General features: G+C 40.6%; 1 protein-coding gene across 1 annotated transcript in view; it reads right to left on the reverse strand.

The window, feature by feature from the left end:
• LOC137005220 (zinc finger protein 721-like) overlaps positions 1-27,227 on the reverse strand; it is a 143,115-nt gene that overhangs the window by 97,652 nt on the left and 18,236 nt on the right. The window contains exon 4 of the mRNA XM_067366039.1: positions 20,496-21,455. Coding sequence (XP_067222140.1) covers positions 20,496-21,455 — 960 coding nt within the window. The remainder of the gene's footprint in view (positions 1-20,495; positions 21,456-27,227) is intronic.

Consider the following 27,227-nt stretch of genomic DNA (forward strand, 5'->3'; position numbering starts at 1 on the left):
TCCTTGCTGCCGGCCTCTCTAGGCCCGGCCGCAAGGCTGGTAGGCCCCTGGCCTACAACACCCAGCCATGTGCTCATCACCCAACAGACTGGCAACAACTTCAGATGATAACATCAAGAGTTATCCTCAACCTGCAGATTACCTTTGCTATTGCTAAAAGAAACTGATGAGTCCTTTCCAGATTGCCTTTGACATGTCATGTAGCTCTAGTAACAGCATCTCTTCCGGTTCAACACTATCATTACTCATTCTGACTTGCGTGTGTGTGTGTGTGTGTGTGTGTGTGTGACCCTTTATGTATGTTATGTTATGTGTTTGTTAGTTTAGTTATGTGTTTGTGAGTTAGTTAATAAAGATTGTGCACAATACACGTTGGATTCTGACTCGGTCTGCTAATGAATTGCCTCTTAAGTGATAGATCCGGACTACGTGAGTAGTACAGTACAATAAGAAATATTATTTTTCCATAACTTGGAAATTGACATTTCTTAGAATTAATAAACAATCAACACTGAGCGTTCACTGGACGAACAGGTTAACTGATTGTAATGTTAATTTTAATGTAGCTACGTCCAGTTAATCTGATTAACGGATTTGCATATTCATAATTAATCATAATTAATAATCGTAATGAGTTATGAATAATTATTAATATTTCCCCTTTGAGTTAATTTTCGCTACAATCTTGGGTTTGGGTTTCATCTTTTGTCTACTGGATCATCAGTGAAACTGTGTTGATGAATCAGAACAGACTAGAGAGACTCTACCCATAATGCTTTGAGCTGATGATGAATCAGAACAGAGACTCTACCCATAATGGTTTGAGCTGATGATGAATCAGAACAGACTAGAGAGACTCTACCCATAATGCTTTGAGCTGATGATGAATCAGAACAGAGACTCTACCCATAATGCTTTGAGCTGATGATGAATCAGAACAGTGAGACTCTACCCATAATGCTTTGAGCTGATGATGAATCAGATGTTATAGTCTCTTCATGACATTAACACTGAAATATCATGACACAATAAATGTGTGTTAATGACTCAAAATCACATGATGAAATAAATGTTGAAATATTGTAATAAATGTATTGTAATAAATAATAAAACTCAGTTTACATGTATATTGTGTCATGTGGTGTCGTTATGAGGAGCAGGAGTGACACTTACAGATTTAGATCCACTAACCCACTGAAAAATAACATCAACAATCAATTTATCAATTTAATCATTCAGACAGAAATGTATGGGATTAATAGCCTGCCATGATTCAAAACAGAAAATAAAGTTCTGAAAGGTTGCAACTAAGTGTTCGAAAACTGAAAATCTTACAAAAAAAGTTTTGCAAGATCGAAAAATAAGATTTGCAAGCTTGCAAAATGTAAAAAAAAAAAAATATCTCTGCAAACGTTGTTTTTGAGATTTCCTTCTTCAGAACTGCAACATTTTTTTACGATGTTGTGCAAAGAATTTTTCAGAGTTTCAAATTTGTCAGTGTTCTCCCACTGTATAGTTTGTTTTCCAGGTTTGAAACCTTGTAAATGGTGATCTGAAAACTGGTGTGCAAATGTGTGAAAAAAAGTTTTGAAACTCTGAAAATAGAGGTTCGAAAGGGAGAAACTTATTACATTACATTACATTTGCACTCCTATTGCAGACTATTTGGTAACACTTTACAATAACAGTACATGAATAACCATGAACTAATACCTAAGTTAATAGTTACTTCAACATGAACTCATGATTAGTTGAGATATGAACTAATGAAGAGTGATCCTTAACTACGACAGGAGTCATAGGGATTCATGCATGGAAACAGAAGCCTTAACTACGCGTTAATACATGTTTGATAATTAATGCATTAATTAACATTTAGGGTAAACTAAATCAAGCAGTCTCTATAAGAAGGAATAATACATATTTGGACTTTGAAATAAATGTAAACAATTTATTCTTGTCAGAATTTAAACTACTGACATCAGCAGCTTCATTATAAACATCACTGAAAGGCACATGATTAGTTTGCCATTATTTTCACTTATCCTCCTTATCAAACATATAAAATACTAAATACACTATTTATCTTAAAAGGTCTTAATATGTTTTGTGATATTCTTTCCTATCAAACTAAACTACTGTGACTTACATCAGTTCCTTAGGAATCGGTTCCCAAAAAAATAACCAAACAGGAAACATGAACTAAGGTCAGGGAGCGTTTGCTGGGATCAGAATCAGAAGTTCACTCTCCATCCAGACGCAGGCCGTGATCATACTGTACCTCCATTCTCTGACTTTTTGAAAAGTCACACAACATCACTTAACTGGGCTGAATACTTATATAGTTGTGTTAGTACAAGTGTATTTGATAGTAAGTTAATGATAATCATGAGCTGAATTTGGTAAGTAGTTAACTGTGAATTAATTAGGGGCCAAGCCCCGAAGGGGCTGTAGCCCCTATTGTAATTGTACGTTTTCCCTTTTATTATTATTATTCTTCCTCCCGAATGGGAGTCTATGGCAGCCCTATCAACGGAACATGAGAAAATGATGAAATTTGGCACAGTTGTAGAGATGCTCATGAATAGTGATTGGACCAAATGTGGAGTCTCTAGAACCAACTCTATAGCGCCACCACCAGTTCAAAATTTCAACATTCTAACGGTTTTAACATTTGAACTGTTTGTCATAGAAAAATTAAATTTAGTTCATCTGATTCGTCTCTTCATGCTGATGCTATTCAACTTCTTAAATTAAGTCTCCACCCATTACAGTAGCGGCCATTTTGAAAAGTACAGTATTTGTTTTTTTCGCTTCTCCTCCTTCAAAATTTGTCCAATTTTGTCCAATCTTTGATCAGATTATCTTTGGACTGAGCCGCACAGAAATGACTGAACAGATTTTTTTTATTCATCTTTGTTCAAAGGTTATGATGTCACGAAGTTAACGAGGTCGACCCAAAATTAGTATAGAGGCTGTATCTCGGCCAAACTTTGAGCAATCGAAACAAAAATCGGTACCCCTTATCAGAACCATGGTCTGAGGGTCTATGCCAAACTTGGGAACAGCGCCACCTACAGGTCATGAGATATGAAAAATGGCTATTTTGGCCAATAACTTTTGAACAGTTTGTCAGAATCAAGATCTTGGTGTCTATGGATTCCTTGGATCATGCCGAATCCGACGATACCGATTCTGTCAATATTGGATGAATCACGTGTCCGCCATTTTGAATTTTGTCATAAATTGCGATATCTTTTAAACAATTTGACATATCTTCACAAAAATTGGTATGTATGACCTTTAGAAGGTCGTGAAGGTACCTGAGAAGTTTCAGCACAGCGCCACCTACTGTTCCACAGATGTAATGATTATTTCAAAAACGCTTATAACTTTTGAAAACACTTTCCAAAATGTGTATGCTTCATGTCATTTTATTCCCTGGCTTATGCCGATTCCGACAATGTATCATTTGTCATTTTCCTTAAATGTACCTGTCTGCCGTATTGAAGTAAATGAAAAACAGTTTTTTCGCTACTCCTCCTACAAATTTTGGTCAATTTTGTCCAAAATCAGCTCAGATGATCTTTGGACCGAGCCGCACAGAAATGACTGAACAGATTTTTTATATTCACTACCATTTCCGAGATATTCATCTCTGAATGTGACCTTGCTTGTGTTTGTTGTCTTATGCTAGTTAGCTTAGCACAGTAATTGCTTAGCATGCTAAACTATTGCTATTCTTTCTAATGTGGTCTTCAGTCAACAGGTTAACCAAAACTTAGTTGGCATTAAATAACTTTGCATACTAATATGGTTAACATGCTATGAAGCTTTTTTTTTTGTGAACTCTTTCTCACACTGAAACCTCTGCTTAGCATACTGATGAACTTGCATGGCTGATTAGCTCAATGTGTTACGCCACGGATCCCGAATGCTCTGCATCGTGGGTTCGAAACTCAGTGTGACACATTCCCAGACCGCATGAGGTACTGTGGCAGGAAAAGATGCAGAACTTGTGTCTGTTCTAGGCATTCTGCCTAAAACTGGTCTAATCTGAAGCTATCACATGCAATTCCTTTATGTCCAAATTCATAGTTATTCTTCTTCCCCCTGTATGGTAATCAATGAACCATAAGAAGGAAAATTATCAAATTTGGCATGCTTGTAGTGATAGTAATTAAAAGTAATTTGACCAACTTTGGAGTATCTAGGACTAAGTCTATAGTGCCACCACCAGTTCAAATATTCACTTTTGTAAAGGTTATAACTTTTGAACCCTTTGTTCCAGAAAAATGAATGTCAATACAACTGATTCCTCTCTTCATACTGATCACATTCAATATCTTACATTAAGACTCCACCCAGTACAGTAGTGGCCATTTTGAAAAGTACAGTATTCCGTTTTTTCGCTACTCCTCCTTCAAAATTTTTCCAATTTTGTCCAAACTTTGATCAGGTGATCTTTGGTCTGAGCCGCACAGAAATGACTGAACAGATTTTTTTTATTCATCTTTGTTCAAAAGTTATGATGTCACGAAGTTAACGAGGTTGACCCAAAATTGCTATAGAGGCTGTATCTCGGCCAAACTTTGAGCAATCAAAACTAAAATTGGTACACTTGATCAAGACCATGATCTGAGGTTCCATGCCAAATTTGGGAACAGCGCCACCTACAGGTCATGAGATCTGAAAAATGGCTATTTTGGCCAATAACTTTTGAACACTTTATTAGAAAATCAAGATCTTTGTGTCTATGGATTCCCTGTGCCATGCCGAATCCGAGGATATCAAATTCGTCAACATCGGATGAACCACGTGTCCGCCATTTTGAATTTTGTCATAAATTGCAATAACTTTTAAACAATTTGACATATCATCACAAAATTTGGTACATATGACCATCAGAGTGTCCTGAAGGTACATGAGAAGTTTCAGCACAGCGCCACCTAGTGTTCCACAGATATAATGATTTTTGCAAAATTGCTTATAACTTTTGAAAACATTATCCAAAATTTGTCTGCTTTATGTCATTTTATTCCCTGGTTTATGCCGATTCCGACAATGTGTCATTTGTCATTTTCCTTAAATGTACCTGTCTGCCATATTGAATTAAATCAAAAACGTTTATAACTTAATAAACTTAATAATCAAAAAGGTTATAACTTTTGAACCCTTTGTTCCAGAAAAATGAATGTCAATACAACTGATTCCTCTATTCATACTGATCACATTCAATATCTTACATTAAGACTCCACCCAGTACAGTAGTGGCCATTTTGAAAAGTACAGTATTCCATTTTTTCACTACTCCTCCTACAATTTTTGTCCAATTTTGTCCAAAATCAGCTCAGGTGATCTTTGGACCGAGCCGCACAGAAATGACTGAACAGATTTTTGATATTCGCTACCATTCCCAAGATATTCATCTCTGAATGTGACCTTGCTTGTGTTTGTTGTCTTATGCTAGTTAGCTTAGCATGCTAATTGCTTAGCATGCTAACCAGTTGTCATTCTCTTTAATGTGGCTCTTCAGCTATCAAGTTAACCATGAGCTTCATTAGCATTAAGTTAGCTTAGCATGCTAATATGGTTAGCATGCTAAGTAATGCTTTTTTGTAAATTCTTTCTTACACTAAAAGTAAAAATCTCTTCCACAGATTGTTGAATGTGCATCCTCAAGTAGCTCAATGTGTAAAGCCAGTTACCTGATGAGCTCTGCACCCCAAGATAGTGGGTTCGAATCCCAGGTGGAGCCGTTTTATGAAATAGTGTGTTTTGATTCCTTTACTGCCTCTTGGATTAGAAATAAATGCTTTTTGTTTCATGCTGTGTTCATTTTCATCTAAGCTTATGTACATTCTGAGTTCATTTTCGCCCGTAATTCTGAACCAGCTGTTTCATGTTTGTTCATTTTCTGCTGTTTTTCCTCTTCCTGCTCTGTATTGCGCTACAGCATGATGAGCTGCAGAATGATCTAAAGTAGTTATTAAATATAACATTCAGTGCAGTTTTATAAAAATTCTTCATTTTGAGTTCATTTTCACATGAACTAATGAACTTCGGCAGGTGTGCCAACATTCACCTGCACAGTGGTGCAATGACATGAGAAATGGACACTGGACTCGGAGGTCGTGGGTTCGAATCCCGTGTAGGGTTCCTTTATACAATTGTGTGTAATGAGTCATTTTGATACCTTTTTTATCCAAATAAGCATTGTACTAATCTTTATTCCTCTTGAATGAGATACAAGTGTTTTTAGTTCATTCCCTATTCATTCTCTGAACTTCTATTGATTTTCATTTCATTTCCACCTGTCCTTCTGAACCAGCTGTTTTGCATGTACATTCAATTTTTGCTGTTTTTGCTCTTCCTGCTCCGTATTGCGCTACTGCCCCTTCTGGGGCTTGGCCCCGAATTGCTGCTTGCAGCTATATTTATGATTGTGCCCCCTCAAGTAAAGTCATGACATAAGTATACATTAACAAACCATTAGTTGATGTTAGTATATGCTTAGTTAATAATGAGTTAATTATGATTGTGCCCCCTCAAGTAAAGTCATGACATGATGCACATATCACACATCATTAACTAATATATGAATAAACACTATAGAGTGCCATCCTTATTCCTTTACACCCCGGTAAAAAAAAAAAAAAAAAACTAAAATAAAAAGAATTTGTATTTTACTTTTATTTATATAATTAAACATATATGGACTTGAAAGCAAGCCATAAACATACCTGTAAAGACACACATAAGGCACATTTACATGTAAAATCGCGAGCGTCCACAAGCTAATGCTAATCAAAGCATATACATTTAAATGACAAAAATACAAATACAGTTAATAACTGCACATAACCTCCTGAAAACCCCAATAAAACATACATGTAAATATGTCTTTAATTATTAATTCGGCTTACCAAAGCAGTCAACATTTATTAGTTTAAAATGCCAGCAACACAACAAACGCGCCAAGAGAACACCTAGCGTGCGCCACTAATGAGTGTCCCGCCAGAAACAAACCTTACATACTTTAGTTCCGGGAATAAACTATGACTATTTAGCTATATGACTAAATATAAATGAACTGTAAAAATCAGAAAACAGTTTAGATCAAATTAAATTTATTAGTGGTAGTTAGTCTATTTTCCACATTTGATTAGACAGATCTATGTAATTAATGGCTAAATAATCATGTGCCATTGCAATTATTTGTCACAAAGCTGCAGATGGCAGATTATGATATTACAGTGTAAATTATGACAGTATTAAATCGCGTTTAATTCAAATTCAGAGTACTTCTTGTTTACTCTTATTTAGGCTGATTTATTTAGTTTACCCCTAAATGTTAATTAATGCATTAATTATCAAACATGTATTAACGCATAGTTAAGGCTGCTGTTTTCATGCATGAATCCCTATGACTCCTGTCGTAGTTAAGGATCACTCTTCATTAGTTCATATCTTAACTAATCATGAGTTCATGTTGAAGTAACTATTAATTTAGGTATTAGTTCATGGTTATTCATGTACTGTTATTGTAAAGTGTTACCGGAAAATGCTTATGTGTTAAATGTGTTGCGTTTATATTCTGGGCTCATCTGCTTTTCTGTACATAGTAAACACCAAACTAATAAAGCATACTAAGTTTTGTTTGTTAATAACTGTCTTAGTAAATTAAGCCACGTTATTTTTCACATTAAGCGTGTTAGAATGTCCCTCATTTTCTGCCTTCCAGCTTAGAAACAACACAATGGTGAAAGTGAAACTTAATGAAAATAAACTTGACCAAAATGTGGCTTTGTCATTTGTATTTATTACAGATTCATAATTTCTGATCCACTTGAATATGTAAGTGCTCACGCCATGAATAATGTACGAAAACACGTTTAGAAATGTTATTTGTGATATAGATCGTTGCGATCACTCTCTGTGTTCATAAAGCAACACCTTTTGATTCATTGTTCAGCTTCTCTCTGTAAGAAATCATGTATTTATTCCATTTAAGTCCAGTAAAACTTACTTGGTGTAGCAACTCCACAATATAATTCATTTTAGAGCTGCATTACAGAGGGTCATGCTGATTTGTTATCCCTTAATGCTTTAACATGAAGAAATCAGGGCTGAGATCAATCTATATTGTGTTTATTATTTTATCTGGCAGATATATCGGTGCCACTTAGTTATTAAAAACTACAATAGAGAAATCACTTTGGTCCTGTGTGATAGGAGGCGGCAGTGTGATTTCTATGCGTGTGTATATCGTGTCCTGGCCACACGACTGAGCGATCGAATGAACACGAGATTCAAATATTAGTCCACTTATTCTAAGCAAGTGCAAGTAGCTCTCAAAAAAATTAACGTAAATACAGTCGTTTCTTCATCTGGTGGTTTGTATTTGTTGTCATTGTATGCTCCTGAGTGTGACCTAAAACATGGCAGCGACTACCCAGAATGCAACGCGCAGTGACGTAGTTTGCCAAGCTCTATTAAACAAATAAACAATACAAACTTAGATAAAAACCAATGACAGTTTTTCAGACGCAGTGTGTGTCAAGCAATGAAAAAAAAAAATGTGACGAACAATGAAGTCTCAAAAAATCTCCAATCCAGCAGAAACACAAAACAAATGTCCGTTTTTCAAAGAGGGAAAAAAATTCTAAATAAATATTCCAAGTGTTTTCTTCTTTCTTAAGTCTCTTCAATCAAAGTTCTGATTTCAAAGAACAATAAACTGTCCGTCCCGTTGAAAAATATGACCAACTAGATGAAACAAAACAACATAAAGTTCACCTGCACTTCTTAGCACTTGCAGCTCCAGTCAATCTCGTACAAGTCTTTAAAGAACAGCAGAAAATCCGCAAAAGGCGATCACACATTCATCAACTGAATTCCACATGCTCACCACGGTTAGCAAGCTAGTTGTTTCGCCTGGAAAACCCATCGAACCACGAACACGTCCGTCGAGAATCCGTAACCGGCAGGAGAGAATGAGACAACGTTGGTAGATCCAAACTGTTCGGGCGCCACTTTGTAACGCAGAGTTGAAATGTTCTTGCCCAGAGAGAAAAACAAATATGTAGAGCTCGAGGAAATGATGCATGTGAGGCGAGAGCTGGCGTATTTTCCCCGGGTTTAATAAAATGACGTAGACATCATCACACTCGTCCGCATACATGGGGATGGAGTGAGAGGAAAAGATACAAATAAACATTCAACTTAGGTCACAAATAGAAAAAGGAAAATAAAACGGAAAAGAGTACATAGTCGGTAGAGCGGTTATCTCTTCTCCTGCTCACAGTTCACATTGTCTTACAGACACCGAATACCAGGAATTACCCTTTAGAGTCTTTAATACAAGGTTTTCAGTATCAAACTTGCAGGGAGTTCACTGTAATTTCATTTTGAAGACATTTTGTCTGTGTGGAAAAAAAAAAAAAAAAAATTTAAACAGTCATGCATCATTGAGACACAAAGACATCAAGAATCAGCATATGAATCTCAAAAACACTGACATGCTTCATGTTGCAATGCATGCTGGGAGCTACCATAGTATAATGCTGCATTCACGCCACCGCATGAATACCGCAATCTTGAGATGAAAACACGTGACGTTATATTCTGAGCTATCAATGCCTAAATTAATCTACAGCAGTCAGGTGGTACAGCAGCCACTTGGGAGCTTTCAGAAAACTCCCAGCTTACAAACCGTAATTACAAGCTGTACGAGGACGTGAATGCTTTTTACCAGTCAGAATCTCAGTTACAGTAACTACTATATGGCGTGAATGCACCTTTAAACTCATGGCTCCCTGCATGCATTGCGACATTAAGCATGTCACCATTGTTGAGATTCATATGCTGATTCTCAATGTCTTTGTGTGTCTAAAGATTATTTTCAAACAATGTATTTAAAAAGCTAAATTATATAATTATAATAAGAATATCTTATTTGTAGCAAGAAATCTATTAATAATGAATTACTTTTTTTTTGATCAGTGATTAGATTAAGAAATCATTCTACTTTAGAATGATGAAAACATCACCTGATCATCTTTCACAGCTTCCTTTACAATAAATCATGTATTTTGGTAAACATTGCTACAAAAACCACATAAAAAGCCAAGAGTCAAACTGCCCAACCAAAGGAAACACTGCTCAGCATAATGGTGATAAAACATCTTCAATGAAACATCAACATATAAACCTCTGTTGATTCTCAATAAGAACTTCTGTAGACATGACAGAAAACATATTCAAACAGGTTTCAAACTAGTTTAATCCTCCTTTCCTGAGATCTTAAGAGATCTGTGGGTGTTCTGAGTTTTGTGGGTCACCATTGTGCTGAAGAGTAGAGCCTGTAATTCAGTCCAGGAGAAGACCACAAAACACTGATGATATGCTGCATGTTGCTTTTTTCTTTTTTAAAGTGATGTCTATTAATGATAGTTTACTGTATATTGTCACATATTTACAATAAAAGTAGCAAGTCCTAGTGTTATTCACTGCATTTCAAAATGTTAATGCAATATAATAATTCACATATTTTTCAATAATTAAAAAAAAATGTAATATATTGATCATAAATATATGGAAATATATTTACTTTCTGTAAGAGTTTTGACCTGTTTAAAGATACCCATATGATCAGAAACTCCACCCTCTTACTGAACTTACCAGGAAGAGACTCTCATTTCTCTTTTCTGTCAAACTCACACTCAATGTCTCACCAAAAACAAACAAGAATCAGCAATCAGTGAAGAATGAAGAGAAAAACTTTCAAGAAGGATTTTTGACACATTCATTTCTGAACAGACAGCAGACATTTGTGATTCTCATGGTTATTTTTTGAAAACCATTGTTCAGAAAGCTAAAGTAAAGTTTAGATTGTTGGCGTTCAAACAGTTAAGATGGCTTCAATAACTATATCTGCAGAAGATCTGTATTGTCCTGTGTGCTGTGAAATCTTCAAGACTCCTGTTATTTTATCATGCAGTCACAGTGTCTGTAAAGAGTGTCTTCAACAGTTCTGGAGAACCAAGAAAACTCAGGAGTGTCCTGTCTGCAGGAGAAGATCCTCAAAACATCAACCTCCAGTTAATCTTGTTTTAAAAAACTTGTGTGAGTCATTCCTGAAGGAGAAAAATGAGAGGCGTTCATCAGGATCTGAGGAGATCTGCAGTTTACACAGTGAGAAACTCAAACTCTTCTGTCTGGAGGACAAACAGCCTGTGTGTGTAGTGTGTATTAACTCACAAAAACACGACAATCATAAATTCAGACCAATCAGTGAAGTGGTTTCCTCATACAAGGTAAGACAAATGTCTCTTGTTCCACATGTAAAGAAAAATAATTTGTCATGAACACTGATATCACATTCATGTACTCAATATTTACTCAACTTATTATGACATATACTGTGCTGTGAAAACGTATTTGCTCCCATCCTGATTTCTTTTGATTTTGTGTCTCATACTAAATAGTTTTAGATATTCAAACAAAGGCAACCTCAGCAAACACAGAATACAGTTTTTAACACAAATCACCCATGTGAAAAACTATCACCCACTTTAGCAGCAATATCTGCAGCTAAACGCTTGTGATAACTGGAGATCAGTCTTTCACAGTGCTGTGGTGGATTTTAACCCACTTTTCTTTGCAGAATTGCTTTAGTTCAGCCACATTGGAGAGGTTTCAAGCGTCAATTGCCTGTTTAATGTCCTGCCACATCATCTCAATTGGGTTAAAGGACTTTGATAAGACCACTCCAAAACTTTAATTGTGACCTTTTTGACCTGTTCAGAGGTGGATTTACTCCTGTGCCTTACAGACTTGAAGATCGGATATTCTGTTAGAAAGCAGAAAAATGCAGTTCTTTCAATGTTTTCCTTGGCTCTTTTCTTGAATGAGCAACTTCTGGGAAGATTTGCTATTGTGCTAAGTTTTAGACCAGCTGAACACTATTATGAATGCAGTTTCATAGATTGGGGAAATTAGTAACTTCGGAGGCAAATACATTTTCATGGAGGCCCAGTTTGTATTGGATATCTTTTTGTTGTTGCTTAAAACAAATAAATAACACTATCATTTACAAATTGTATTTTGCGTTCACTTAGGTTATCTTTGTTTTATGATAGGTTTTAATTTCTGAATGAATTTAGTATGAGATATTCACAAAAACAGAAGAAAACAGGATGGGGTCAAATAGTTTTTCACAACATTGTATGATTACATCACTGTATTGTCTTTTCTTCTCTACACTGCATATTTGGATTTTCATTTTTTTTAATTTGTTCACTTCTAGGAGGAGCTCAATTCAGCACTGAAGTCCTTACAAGAGAAACTCCAACACAATCAAAAAGTGTTTAAGAAAACAGTTCAACACATCAAGGTGAGGAAACTGAATCAAGAGTCATTTTTATTACAGCTATAGGATTGCTGTATACGGATTCCAGATTATTATTTCTGTAAATGACGAGCAGCGATCTGCTTCTGGATCTGTATCCGAGTTTATTTCTGATATTAATGATGTGAAGTGTTGATTTGTGTTGATTGAGATGATTGAAGTGAATGTGATTTGATTTCAGTCTCAAGCTGAGCACACAGAGCGTCAGATTAAACAGCAGTTTGAGAAGCTTCATCAGTTTCTCAGACATGAAGAAGAAGCTACGATCACTGCACTGAGGGAGGAAGAGGAGCAGAAGAAGCAGATGATGAAGGAGGAGATGAACAGACACATCTCAGATCTTTCAACCACAATCAAAGACATGGAGGAGATGATGAAAGCCAGTGACATCTCTTTTCTGAAGGTCTGCCCTTACGGAAAGAAAGTATATTTTTCTAGATACTAATGATCATTATATTAAATTATATGAAAGTATATTTGAAAATATACAGAATAATATTGTGTAAATACATTACAATATATTGAATAATACATAAAGAATTGACTGGGTCTGCCTCCTCCCATCTATGTGGACCACAGCATGCCTGGACACTTGTTCAAGGGGAGCTCCAGCCTGCAGGAATGAAGGGTCTGACCACTTGGTGAGAGTGCGACGGCAGTTCGGCGTCACAGGGACATGAAATGTGCCGCGCTGCCACACCCATCTCGGGACCCGAACGTGGAGCCAGTGTTGAAGCAGCCTAATATGAAGCAATCCGAGTGGCGTGACTGCGGCTGCGGATGCAATATGCCCCAGAGCCTCTGAAAGAGTTTCAGTGGGGCCGCTGTCCTGCGCTTGAGCATACTCAGGCAGTTCAACACTGACTGGACGCACTCCTCTGTGAGGCGCGCTGTCTGGGTGACCGAGTCCAGTTCCATACCGAGATAAGAGATCCTCTGCCCGGGGGTGAGTTTGCTCTTGTCCCAATTGACCCGAAGACCCAACCGGCTGAGGTGAACTAACACCATGTCCCTGTGTTCGCACAACTGCTCCCGCGAGCTGGCCAGGATGAGCCAGTCGTCGAGGTAGTTGAGAATGTGAACGCCCTGTTCCTTGAGCGGAACAATGGCCGCTTCCGCAACCTTCGTAAAGACATGGGGGCAACAGGGCCAGCCCGAAGGGTAGGACTTTGTACTGATATGCCCGACCCTTGAACACAAACTGTAGAAAGGGTCTGTGTCGAGGCAGAATCGAGACACGTCCTTCAGGTCGATCGCTGAAAACCAATCCTGGGGACTGCATAAGCATCTTGAACGCAGCCTGTGAAGGGGCCGATTCAGGACATGCAGATCCAGGATTGACCGTAGCCCACTGCCCTTCTTGGGTACAATGAAGTAGGGGCTGTAGAACCCTGACTCCATATCGGCTGGAGGGACTGGCTCAATTGCATCCTTCGCCAGGAGGACAGCTATCTCCGCCCAGAGAACAGGTGCATTGTCCAGTGACACCTGAGTGTAGTGGACACCCCTGAAGACTGGGCGAACTGAATCACATAGCAAAGTCTGATAGTGCGAATGAGCCAGAGGGACGGGCTGGGGAGCGCTATCCAGGCTTCCAGACACCGAGCCAGCGGGACCAAAGGCACCACAGACGTACCGGGGGTGGGCCAGCGAAGCAGAGTGCTGGGACCCGACTCGGATGGCATAGTGGCCCGAAGTGGGGTCAGACTCTGCAAGGTGGCAGTGTGCATGGGAGACGGCACATGGGAGGCGGCCTCGACCATCACACTGGGACCTGCTGGCGATGTGAGAGGGGGCTGAGAGTGGCAAGGCTGGGCCTCACGCACTGACAGCCGCACTCTCTTGGGACCTGGAGGATTGGGAAACTGCTCTTTTTGTGTGGAAGTGGGTACCGCTGGACTCTGGAGAGCCAGCGGCGGGACAATACAAGACACAAATTGGGGGTGGGAGAGAATCCTCTCCCGCAGAGCTGAATCCTTCCCCTCCAGGTCGCCCGTCTTGCCACCTGGCTTGGCTTGAGCGGGGTGGGCGCTGCGTCCGCAACCGGCTCCCTGCTGTTTGGTGGGTGTGGGCTGCTGCTTTGCCGACTTAGCAGGGGCGGAAGACGACGAAGGCGGGTGCCCTCGGCGACGAGCAGACTGAGGCTGTGCAGCCGGCGGCGGGGTAGAGGCAGCAGTGGCCCGCCGGGCAGGGATGGGCAGTATTTATGATACACGTATTTCAAATACGTATTTCAAATACGTATTTCAAATACATTATTTGATAGTGTTGATGAAAATGGCTTTGTATTTTGTATCAAAATACTTTAGTGTTTTGTATTTTTGTAGTTTTAAAATAGTTTGTAGGAAGTCTACATGATCACATCATAAAAATGCAGCCTCTGATTGGTGCCTACTCAGTGGTTTGCCCAGACTTGTTGATCAGAACAGATGTTAACTTTAGGCTAAATAGTTTACCAATTTACATAATGTTCTTGAAAAATATTATACAGAGTAGCAGCCCACTATATTTATGATTAATCAATTGATTAAATAGTTAGAAACTAGTTGCTATGAGTACAGGTCCCATCAGTTGTCTTCTTATGAATGACTTGTTTGTCATTGAGTCAGTGTTGCTGATGCAAAGTAGGCCCTTTGTTACCAAACACCAAGTAACTAAATTAGAATACAATTATGAGTCATTCGCAAAAAAAGGCGCTCCCATTTGCGTGTCTCTCTTTAAGAGCCAATAAACCTGAACCCATATAGGTAGCCCAAAAATTCTTTTTGTATACAAAACCAGAGACTTTACACGTTCAGATCAAGCCTCCAACATGCTTCTGTTGCGTTGATTTCACCCTCTAATGAGTCTGAGTAATATGCGTTTACAACAAAAACAGCACAGCCACTAACTGAATACAAATATGTATATTTCACATGCTCATAACTTCATGAAAAATGCACAGATCATAGAAAATGGCACATCATTATTTAAAGCAGATTCTCACGATTAAAATGAATCCAACATTATATATTGCGTTGATCACAAGATATTACTCACGGAATGATTTAACATACATGGCTAAAAACATGTCTCTCATCTTTCCGTGATGCAGTGTGTATCCAATGTTCCCGGACCCATCCATGTTCGTTTTCCAACGTGGAATAACACAAAATAGGTATCATTTTAAAGCTAAGAAACTCAGCTTTTTGATGCATCTAACCATTTTGAAAAACTCCTAACGATTGCTGAGAAGTGGCTGTAAACCGGAGTTTACCGCCCGTGGGCGCCACCTGGCTGCGAAAAAAATGAATAACAATTTATTCAACTATACTTTAGGCTATCACTACAAATTGCAGCCGACATATAGGAGAGCATCACCAAAAAAGAATTTTTTTTTTTTCTTATTGCCTTCCTGAGTTATTCCATGTCAAATAAAAAAAAATTAAAAATTATACAAAAAAATTATATAGCCTGTTCCTCCTTGGGGTCAGAACAATACTGCCCAGGCTGAAAAGCCTTTCGACTGGTGCACTTGACGGTATTGGAGTGTTGTACTGCTTTGCAATTTCCTGGGGAACCTGGAGAGAACCTCCAAGTCAGATCCAGGCATTTTTAGGTACTCCATGACTTCAGTCTCTGCGGTGTAGGAAAACTCTTCTTCAAATTCAAAAAAGTCATTGTGACTGGAGGTGGCAGGGCTCTGAACTGCTGGTCTCATCAGTGGCTCTTCAGGAATCCGGGCACGACATTCAGAAATTAGCATGTTTTTAACAGCATCTCTTCTCTCTCATCTTTGAGCCAGCGGACCGTTAATTTGGGCATTGTGGCAGCAGCCATCAGAGCATCCTTGCTGTCTAAGACGGATGCAAATCTGTCTTTGATTGCCTGTGATATGAAATAGTAGGCTACATTAGACAAACATATATAGTTCAATTAACAGCCTCATAAATTTGGGCTACAGTACATCAGCTATATTAAACTGCAGGCCTATAGCCTACACTGCAAGCTATTATTTAAGGCAGCACTTATAAAAATTATTTTGTGGTGAAGTAAATACTACAGAAAAAAACAATGTAATTTACATGAAAAAGTTAGTTCAGGCAAAAAAAAAAAAAGTAAATTCTTCATTCAGTTTTATATTGTTTGAGTGAAATGAACTAAATAGATATTCCACATTTTCCTAGCCAAGTTAAAATGACTTATTTTCTTTGTTACTTTCATTTAATTCCATATGTAAAATTTACTTAAAACATATGTGCAAAAACTTGCCAAATAAAAATTAAGTGAATTGATTTTTTTTCATTCATTTTATTATTCAATATGTGTTTACCTGTACAATAGCACCAGGCATGCCAGCTGTCATCTGGGAAAGGCCATCCTTCAACGCAAGCAACTTTGACATGAGAATCTCTAAGGTTGGCAGCAGGATGCCGTAGTAGCAATAATTTTCTCCTTGGAATATTGTGCAGTGTTAAGTCCTTTTGCTGCTGCATTAGATATACTACTTCAGGAACTGATACTCTCGCTCAGTGATGCTCTTTACACTCAGTCTAGAAAAAATGGTGTTTAAATCTCTGATTGGGATTTCTGTGATGAGAGACAAGGCGTCATGAGTTGAGTTCCAGCGTGTAGCAGTGGGTGTGATGAGCTTTCTTTTTAGCACATCCTCAACCTGGTCTGAAGCCACAGTAGAGCGACTAGTTTTTGTCCAGAGAGCTGCACACTTGGCAAGAGCACTTCTGTAAACTGCTTTACAGTCATTGTTACTGGTCAGCCATTTCTCCAGGTCATTTTTTGCGATCAGGTTTAGTGTATGTGATGCACAGCGCAGATGAGGCGGCAGTGAAAATGTCTCATTTGATTCTGTGGAGAGTGCTTCGGCAACATCAGTAAAAGTGACCTCCTCCCCCTCCTCATCAGATGACTCAGAGTCAGACTCATCATCAGGATGGGATTCAAACATTCTAAATGCTTTTACAAAATTGCTGCCATTATCAGTGACACATGCTGTTACTTTATGTGATAGCCCAAAGGATGAATGAACCTGTTCTATTTCGCTTGCTATAACATCGTAAGAGTCTCTTCCTCTCACTCTCTTGCAGGCAAGAGCAGCCTTCTCGCGTTTAAAACTAATGCCGTCTATCCAGTGCACCGTCATTCCTAAATAACTTTTGTTGTTGGCGGACCAAATGTCCGCGGTGGTACACACATGATCCAGGGACTCGAACGTTCTTTTAAGCTTCGATTCCATGTCGGAATAACACTTATCCATGTATTGTGAAAATGTTTTCCTGTCGGACGTTGGCTTGCGAGTCATGGGTATTTTATCTAGTATTTTTCTAAACCTGGGCGATTCAATGGTCGACAGGGGAAGCATGTCTTCTACAATGAACCCTGCAACTAGCCTGTTCATTTCGTTTTGTGTTACCTGCTGCGCTCCAAGACTTGAGAAAAGCTTAGCTTGTTTAGGCGGGGTCGGCTGATAATGAGCGACTTCAAATGACTGGTGAGCAGGATCTTTCGCCACAAGTTTTGTATTGCCATGCTGGGCTGACAAATGCTTAGACAGGTTGCTCATCGAGTTGGCAGCAGTTGAAAGACACTTGTCACCTGGGCATAGTGTGCATTTCACACGAATATTTTTGTCCTTTCGAGCAATAAACTTAAAGTAATGTGAATATCGCCAGTGGCCGAAACCCCCTGTCTCCGTCTCCATCTCAATTTCCCGCTCCTTTTCTCACCAGCAGCAACGTCAAATCGATTTCTATGGCAACGGCACACATACAGGCACACGCATGCACGCACCACTTAAACAGACAGAACATTACACACAGGCAAACACGGCTTGGGTAACGCAGGAAAGCGCGTTCCTATAGTCTAGTAAAGTAGTGTAGTTACCAATTTTATTAGTGTAATACGTTACTTTACTTCGTTACCCAAAAAAGTAATATCGTTACTGTAATCCGTTACTTTGTAACTCGTTACCCCCAACACTGCCTACACAGCACCGGTCCCTTGTCCCTGAATCTAAATGGGGTTAGGGCTGACTTGGGTCAGGATTGCAGGTAACCGGTGCTCTCCAGGTCCAGAAGGTCCGTCCAAGGAATCCCACTTCTGACACCAAAATTGTTGCGGCAAAAATTAATTAGTTGAAATCACAAATAAGAGACAAACCTTATGAAAATTCACTTTATAAAGATTTCTTGCAAGAAAGAGTCCACAGTCGACACAACCATACAATGTCTGCCCCGAGTGTGAACTAAGGACACAAAATAACCCACAAACATTTATACCCCAGAGGTTTGAGCAACTCTCCCCAGTACTTTTCCATACAGGATGAAGGTAACAAACACACACACAAATGGCCTCCCCTTTTGTCTTAGAACTTATTTAAATTATCTGACACCCTTGGTTTGGGAAAGCTCTCAGTTTGGGTGTCCCATCGTTACTCCCTGGGTTTCAACAGACGCTGTGTCTGTTGAGCTCAGAGAGGTGTTTTGCATAGCTGAAACAGATATTGACTTCAGTGTGAACTCAAACATAAATCTTTTTGTGTGATTAAATTTTTCCCCAACAGCCGTTTTCAAGTGAGACCGAGGACCAGCGCCCTGACACGACCACAACGCAGCCCTGAAGTATCAGCAGAGATTGAGTCAACTAGATCATCCATTGTGAAGGCCTCATCAACACAACAGCCAGTGCCACAGATCCTCAACAGACCGTCCATACCGGCGTGATGAATACAATCCTCAACTGGATGGAACTGGATTAAATACTTTAAATGTTGCGATCCTATCGGACTTATGATAGTTACCTGAATCGTAACCAAGCACTGTTCGCCAGAGGAGAACTGGCCCCCCCGACTAAGCCTGGTTTCTCCCAAGGTTTTTTTCTCAATTTTACCACACCTGTTTGTCACCTGATGGACTTTGGGTTCCTTGCCGCTGTCGCCTTTGGCTTGCTTAGTTGGGGACACTTGACATTTGCTATTCTGGCCACTCCAGTTATCTCTGTATGTATACAGAGATATACGTATGTATACAGAGATGGCAATATTCAAAAGACAGCTGAAAACCCATCTCTTTCGTGAGCACTTAACCTCATCTTAAAAAAAAAAAAACTTCTTATTCCTATCCTTTCACTTCCTCTAATCCCTCTCTATTGTAGTTTAGGATAATCTGAGCACTGCCTATAACTTGTATTATGAGCACTTCTTGTCTATTTGCCTCGTCATGACGACTCGCTTGTTGTATTCCTCACTTGTAAGTCGCTTTGGATAAAAGCGTCTGCCACATGAATAAATGTAAATTTATTCAAATTTATGCAAATGTATATTTTAGGGAACACAGTCAATGATTATCTTCACTGCATGTATATTTACAACCAATCAAACTATAAAACACCAGAATGGTATAAACCAGAACTATAAAACTTCCTCTTTTAATTTACATTTTAAAAATAATAAACATATGTGGTTCAGGCAATATGTGCATATAGTTTGCAATCATAAAACACAACTCTGTCTCATTTTGTTAAATGTCAGTTTTAATGATCAATAACAGCCATTATAAAAATCTAAACAAAAGGTACATTTACATTTACAGTTTTAAGAAGCTACAATAAAAATTAAAGCAAACAGTTCAGTCAAACGTTCAAAGTCAGCGCTCTTATAGACTGCAACGGTAAAGTTAAATAGCCTAAATATATAAATTTATGAAACTTTACTTTACCCTAAGCTAAAACAATTTTCCAGGGAACAAATTATAGATTAATGAGACCAAAGATTGCCTGTTACAAAAGATGAATTATATTTCATGTTTAACCACTACAGAGTCATCAGAGTCAGCGGCAAACATTGGAAGGACTAGCCGAGGTAAGGCTGCTCTCGGCAGGGTACATGAGCGCTGAACGGTTATATGTCATTTCCCATGTTCTGCTCCATCTTGCGCACAGTTGAGTGTGCAAACCTTTCAAAGATAATTCTTTGCCCGTGAGCGCAGAAAGACAGCGCCCCATCAAGCCTCGGGTATACTTCACTTTCTGCACCTGGACGTGTCTCGTGTGCATTTTTTTGTTCAGCACTTCATTTCACATTGTGGAGATGTGGTTTCTCCACTGCATGGATCTTCATGTGTATCTTCAGGTGACTTTTAAAAGAGAAACTCTTTCCACACTGATCACACATGTGCGGCTTCTCTCTGCTGTGGATCCTCTCATGTGTTTTCAGATTTGATGACACACTGAATCTCTTGTCACAGTGTGAACACTTGTGGGGTTTTTCTCCAGTGTGGATCATCTGGTGTGTTTTCAGAGATGATGACTTATTGAATCTTTTGTCACAGTGTGAACACTTGTAAGGTTTTTCTCCAGTGTGGATCATCTCATGTGTTTTCAGATGTGCTAACTGACTGAATCTCTTGTCACAGTGTGAACACTTGAAAGGTTTTTCTCCAGTGTGGATCATCTCATGTGTTTTCAGATGTGCTAACTGACTGAATCTCTTGTCACAGTGTGAACACTTGTAAGGTTTTTCTCCAGTATGAATTCTCTGGTGCTGTTTTAAAGTTTTTTCTGTAGTAAAAGTCTTCTCACACTCAAAGCACATGTACTCTCTCACACCAGTATGAATTTTCTCATGTTCTTTTAAACTACACAGCAATGAAAAACTCTTTCCACACACAGAACATGAATGTGGCTTCTCCTTTGTATGAACTGTCAGGTGTCTCTTCAGGTCTGATGACCCTAGAAATGTTTTGTCACATTGATCACATGTGAGCGGTCTCTCTCCAGTGTGAACTTTCATGTGTTCCTTTAGATGTCCTTTTCGTGTGAAACTCTTCCCACATTGATCACATGTGAAAGGCTTCTCTCCAGTGTGGATCCTCATGTGTTCTTTAAGGTGTGATGATTGACTGTAGCTCTTTCCACACTGATCACATGTGAACGGCTTCTCTCCTGTATGAACTCTCTTGTGAACCTCAAGATATTGTTTGGTTGTGAATCTCTTTCCACATTGATTACAAGTGAACGGCTTCTCTCCTGTATGAACTCTCATGTGAATCTCAAGATGTTGTTTGGTTGATAAACTCTTTCCACACTGAGTGCAGGTTGTAGATTTCTTGTCTCTTCTTTTCTTTAAAAATGTCTTTTTAGTCTTTGAGTGACTCAAAGGTTTTTCTCCAGGTTTGTCATGATGATCCTCCTCCACTTCACTCAGTTCTTCACTCTCCTCCTTCACTTCCATCAGCTCTGAAATGAAAGAGAAAAGGTCATTTCATTTTCACTTAATCAAAATAAAGAGAGAAATATGAAGTTAAAGGTGATAAAATTGAGACTTGTTGTGATAGACAACTGCTACAAACATTACGATCATTCTGAAGCATTTGCATAAATCACTTGCATATGTCCCTGAAACTTTAACATTAATCTTCCAATCGTAAAGGACCAGCTGTCGTTCCAACGACAGAATCCAGTGGTCTGGTGAAGGTATAATGTGTGTACGTCTTTTCAGCGCTCCTGTGAAGTTCACTTAATTTTAGAATTTAGTCTCAATTTTACTTTAGCTGCTCGTTTAATCTGACTCCAATTTCAAATGTTTTTACATCAAGATTTACTGAATTCAGACAATCAGCACTGAATGGACGTCTTCTGGCTACAGAATTTCCCAAATAGCTGCTCTGCCACCTCCCCTTAAATAATTCTTAATCATTTATAAATGATATTAAGAAAATAAAGAAAACATTGCTCAGAAATATTTTCAATCAATGACAAAATGATCTAATGTGATATTAACAACCTGTCACGGAGACGAACTCCGTGATTCCCTCCTCTGGCCATCGGAGGGAACCATCACCCGAATATTAGCACACACACTCACCCACACTACATTTCCCATAAGCCCGTACCTTGGACTGATTACACCTGCAGCTGAATCACATTACCCAGACTATAAAGGACTGCCATATCCACCTGTCAGACGCGAAGTCTTGTTTTGCCGTGGTGAACAATTCCGAGCGTTATTTCCTGTTTGATTACTTGTTGCTGTCTGCCTGTATACCCGTCTACGATCCATTGCCGCCCACCTCTGACGTCTGCCTGTTTTCCCGTTTCTGTGAGTGTTATCTGCCAGCCCTGACTTACTGCCTGTCTGACCACGATTTTGCCTGTTCCTTACATACCAGTTTGCTCCTGTCTGACCCTGCCTGTATTACTACGATTCTTCTAATAAAGCATGCAAATGGATCAATGCCCGAGTGATGATTCGTTACAGAAGACTTCGCCAGAACAAGATCCAGCTGCTTTTACCCACCTGTGTGCTACGATGTCTGCTCAGGCCAGCCAGCTCGCCGCCCACCAACACCAACTTAATCGCCTCACTTCCATCACGGAGGAACTAGTTAAGGCACTACAGAGACTGCAGATACCCGCGCCAGCGACGCCCTCTACCCCCGCCGCGGCCGCCATTAACCACGCGGCAGGAACGCCGTCGCCTAGCAACCCTCGTCTCTCACTGCCAGAAAAGTTTGACGGTGATCCAACCAAGTGCAAGGGCTTTATCCTCCAGTGCTCACTCTTCATTAATCAGCAACCAGCTTTATATCCCACGGAGACCAGTAAGATTGCTTTTGTTTGTTCTCTGCTTACTGGTAAGGCACTAGAGTGGATAACTGCCATATGGGGGGAGAGTGGGTCCACCTTTTCCACGTTCGATTACTTTATGCAGCAGTTTAAAGCGGTGTTCGACCACCCGAGTGATGGGAAGGGAGCGGGTGATCGACTGATGGAGCTGTCACAGGGCAGAAGGACGGCGGCTGAGTATGCCCTGGCATTCCGCACTCTCGCCGCTCAAACCAACTGGGTGAGTGATACCCTGAAAGTTTGTTTTAGACGCGGATTGTCTCATGAATTACAGTCAGAGCTGGCATGTCGAGATGAGGGGAAGAGCTTGGACCAGTATATTGAACTCGCCATTCACGTGGACAACCTGATTCGAGCTCGCAAGTCTGGCCAGAGACGTAATGTCCGCCCCATTCCGCAGACAGAAGCAGAAACTCCAGAACCCATGCAAATCAACGCATACCACATCTCCGAGGAGGAGAGGAATCGCCGCCTGACTAATAGACTTTGTTTGTACTGTGGCAGTCCCGGTCATGTTCGTAACACTTGTCCCGTCCGCACTCGTCCTGAAAGTCAGCGCATGGTGAGTGAATCCAATCCCTATTATCACTCAGATTTAACTGTGTCCGTACCTATAACCCTCCAGATTCAGAACACTCAAATGAATACCACGGCTTTACTGGATTCAGGGGCGGCTCCTCTAATAGAATGTTCTTCTCCCCTCACAGTGGAAGCCATAGACGGGCGACCCCTGGGCTCCGGACGAGTCAACACCATCACCCAACCCTTAACCATGCAAACTGGCATATTGCACACAGAGTTCATACAGTTCCATGTGTTACCCACCTCAACCTCGGCTATTATACTCGGATTACCCTGGCTCCGCACGCACAATCCCACCGTCTGCTGGAGAGAGGGTCAAATATTGCAATGGGATAAGAATTGTTTTACCAAATGTCTGTCTCCTGTCACCTCTCTACCCCTCAGAACAGTCCAGGCCGATGACTCTTCACCCGGTTCCGAGTTCCAAATCCCCTCAGATTATCAGGATCTATCGCTGGCATTCAGCAAAGTACGCACCACACAATTACCACCGCATCGCCCATATGACTGTGCCATTGATCTTCTCCCAGGAACAACACCTCCTAGGGGCCGTATCTTCCCGCTCTCCCAACCTGAGTCAGAATCCATGAAGAAATACATCGAGGAGGAACTGGCGAAAGGATTCATCCGTCCTTTCACGTCACCCGCTTCAGCGGGCTTCTTCTTCGTGAGTAAAAAAGACGGAGGTCTGCGTCCCTGTATTGATTATCGTGGTCTCAATGATATAACTGTCAAGTTTCGCTACCCATTGCCCTTAGTGCCTGCAGCCTTGGAACAGCTCCGAACAGCCAAATTCTTCACCAAGCTCGATCTACGGAGTGCCTATAACCTACTTCGCATCCGGGAGGGTGACGAATGGAAAACCGCCTTCTCAACGGCCACCGGACACTACGAATATCTCGTTATGCCCTTCGGGCTTGTCAATAGTCCGTCTGTCTTCCAGTCGTTCATAAACGACGTGTTCCGAGATATGCTTAACCGTTTTGTTATTGTTTACATAGACGATATCCTGATTTACTCCGATACCATGCAGGAGCATGTGCAACAGGTCAGACAGGTTCTCAAGCGCCTCATCCAGTATCAGCTCTATGCCAAGGCTGAGAAGTGCGAGTTCCACAAGTCCTCCATCTCATTCCTGGGGTACATCATCAGCCCCGAGGGCGTCGCCATGGATGAGGGAAAGGTAAACACTATCCTGAAATGGCCGCAGCCCCAGACTGTCAAAGAGATGCAGCGATTCCTGGGCTTTTCAAACTTCTACAGGCGCTTCATCCGCAACTTCAGTTCCATAGCCAACCCTCTTACAAGTATGGTCAGAAAAGGTCAGAGTCAACTCAGATGGACCCCTGAGGCCTTACATGCTTTTCAACAGCTCAAGGAACACTTCACCTCCGCGCCCATACTGCACCACCCCGACCCGTCACTGCCATTCATAGTCGAGGTGGACGCATCTAACACAGGTCTCGGCGCCATCCTATCCCAGCGTCAAGGTAATCCTCCTAAAATGTTTCCCTGTGCTTACTATTCCAGAAAACTGAATGCTGCTGAACGAAATTATGATGTCGGGGATCGGGAGTTGCTGGCCATGAAAGCGGCTGTTGAGGAGTGGCGTCACTGGCTGGAAGGAGCCGTGCATCCGTTTGTCATACTAACGGACCACAAGAACCTCGAATACCTCCGCACCGCCAAGAGATTGAACCCCCGTCAGGCCCGATGGTCCCTTTTCTTCTCACGCTTCAACTTCACCGTGACTTATCGACCCGGCTCAAGAAACACCAAAGCGGATGCCCTTTCGCGTCAGTTTGAAGGTGAGCAAGAACACAAAGATCCAGAAACCATAATTCCATCTTCTCTTGTTATCGCACCTGTACAGTGGGACGTTATGACTGAACTGGAACAGGCAAACGCAGAGATCGAGGTCCCTCGAGAATGTCCTCCGGAGAGAACATTTGTACCACCGGCTCTGCGCCCTCGGATACTGGAGATGGTTCACAACTCCCCAGCAGTCGGTCTCCCAGGCATCACCGCTACTATACAAGTCATACAGAACCGCTTCTGGTGGCCTTCCCTATCGAAAGACACTACTCAGTTTGTCAAAGCCTGCTCGATCTGTAACCGTCATAAGTCCTCTCATCAGCTCCCAGCCGGTCTGCTGCATCCTCTACCCGTGCCCCAGCGTCCTTGGTCCCACATCGCAGTCGACTTTATAACTGATCTCCCTGTTTCCAACGGCTACACCACCATACTCACAGTAGTGGATCGTGTTATCAGTGTTATCTGGTGCGTGATTTGAAAAGGGCCAACGTACCTTGGACTTAACTTCTTGCATGGGAGTCGCAGGCGCATATCTCTTGTGGATAGCCATACCCACTGACCAGGGCGGTAAAGGGGTCCGAGGCGACGGTGGCGGTCAGCTTGTTCCTTCTGACGGCGAACAGCGTGTTGCAGGTGTGTGTGCGCTCTATCCCAGGTGGCTTCGCTACGGTTGAGCCAGTCGTTGACAGCTGGTACGTCGGTGGGTTCACCAGACCAAGGGAACAGGGGCGGTTGGAAGCCCAGGACACATTGGAACGGGGTTAAGCCGGTTGCTGGTTTACGGAGAGAGTTCTGGGCGTATTCAGCCCATAGGAGGTACCGGGACCAGTCGTCTTGATTGCCGTTGCAGTATGATGACTGTTGCCGTGTCTGTAGAAAGTTCACATGCTCAAAGTCTATACTGACTGCATCTTTAAATGTGTTATTATCAGTGTCCTACATGATTCACTCAACCCTGTTACTTCTGACATGATTTTCCTCCTTTCAAAAACACACAGGAAGTGACATCATCTGGACTCAAGAAAATGGACAAGAAAATAATCTCAATCCATTGTCTCAGTTTTTAAACAAATGAATGACTGCATTCATCAACCCTGTTACCAAAGTTACTGTAAGAAGAGATTTTGCTCAAGTTACACTCACAACCCTGTCAGCCATTCTGGAAAGTTGAACAATGTTGTAAACTATATTGAAAATGGCTAAATTCTGGTAACACTCCTGCAAATTGTGAACCAAATGAAATAAATGTAAAATATGTAAATATTTAGTTTGATCTGATGTTGACAATCAATATGAAAGTTTCTCAAACTTCCTTTACCTGTTAGAAAAGAACATTGTTTAATTTCATATTTCTACTGTTTCTCTAAATGTGCAGAAGTGCTTGAATCTTTCTAACATGAATGTTGTTCAGCATCATGAATGGATGAAGAATAAACACCAACCTCTTTGTTCTTCAGTATCTTCAGTGTGTTTCATTCTGCAGGGTTCTGGATCACTCATGTTCTTTGCAGTTTTCAGCTCTTCCTGATGCTTCAGTGCCCGTCTGACGGGAATATTCCAGCATTTATTCATGAACTGCCGTGGGAGGAGCTATACTGATGATGTGACTGCTGTGGGAGGAGCTTCATTAAGTGAATTGCAGTGGGCGGGGCTTTGTTGACTGAACTGCAGATTGATTGGAGGAGCTGATCTGCCCAAATCAAAAATAAATCAGTTACTGTGTTTGTTTTTATAGGGTTAAAGTCCAGATATCAAACTGTAGTGTCTGCATCAAATGAAATGGACAAAAGTGATTTTA

This window comes from Chanodichthys erythropterus, chromosome 3 (assembly GCF_024489055.1).
Source record: "Chanodichthys erythropterus isolate Z2021 chromosome 3, ASM2448905v1, whole genome shotgun sequence".
Lineage (NCBI taxonomy): Eukaryota > Metazoa > Chordata > Actinopteri > Cypriniformes > Xenocyprididae > Chanodichthys > Chanodichthys erythropterus.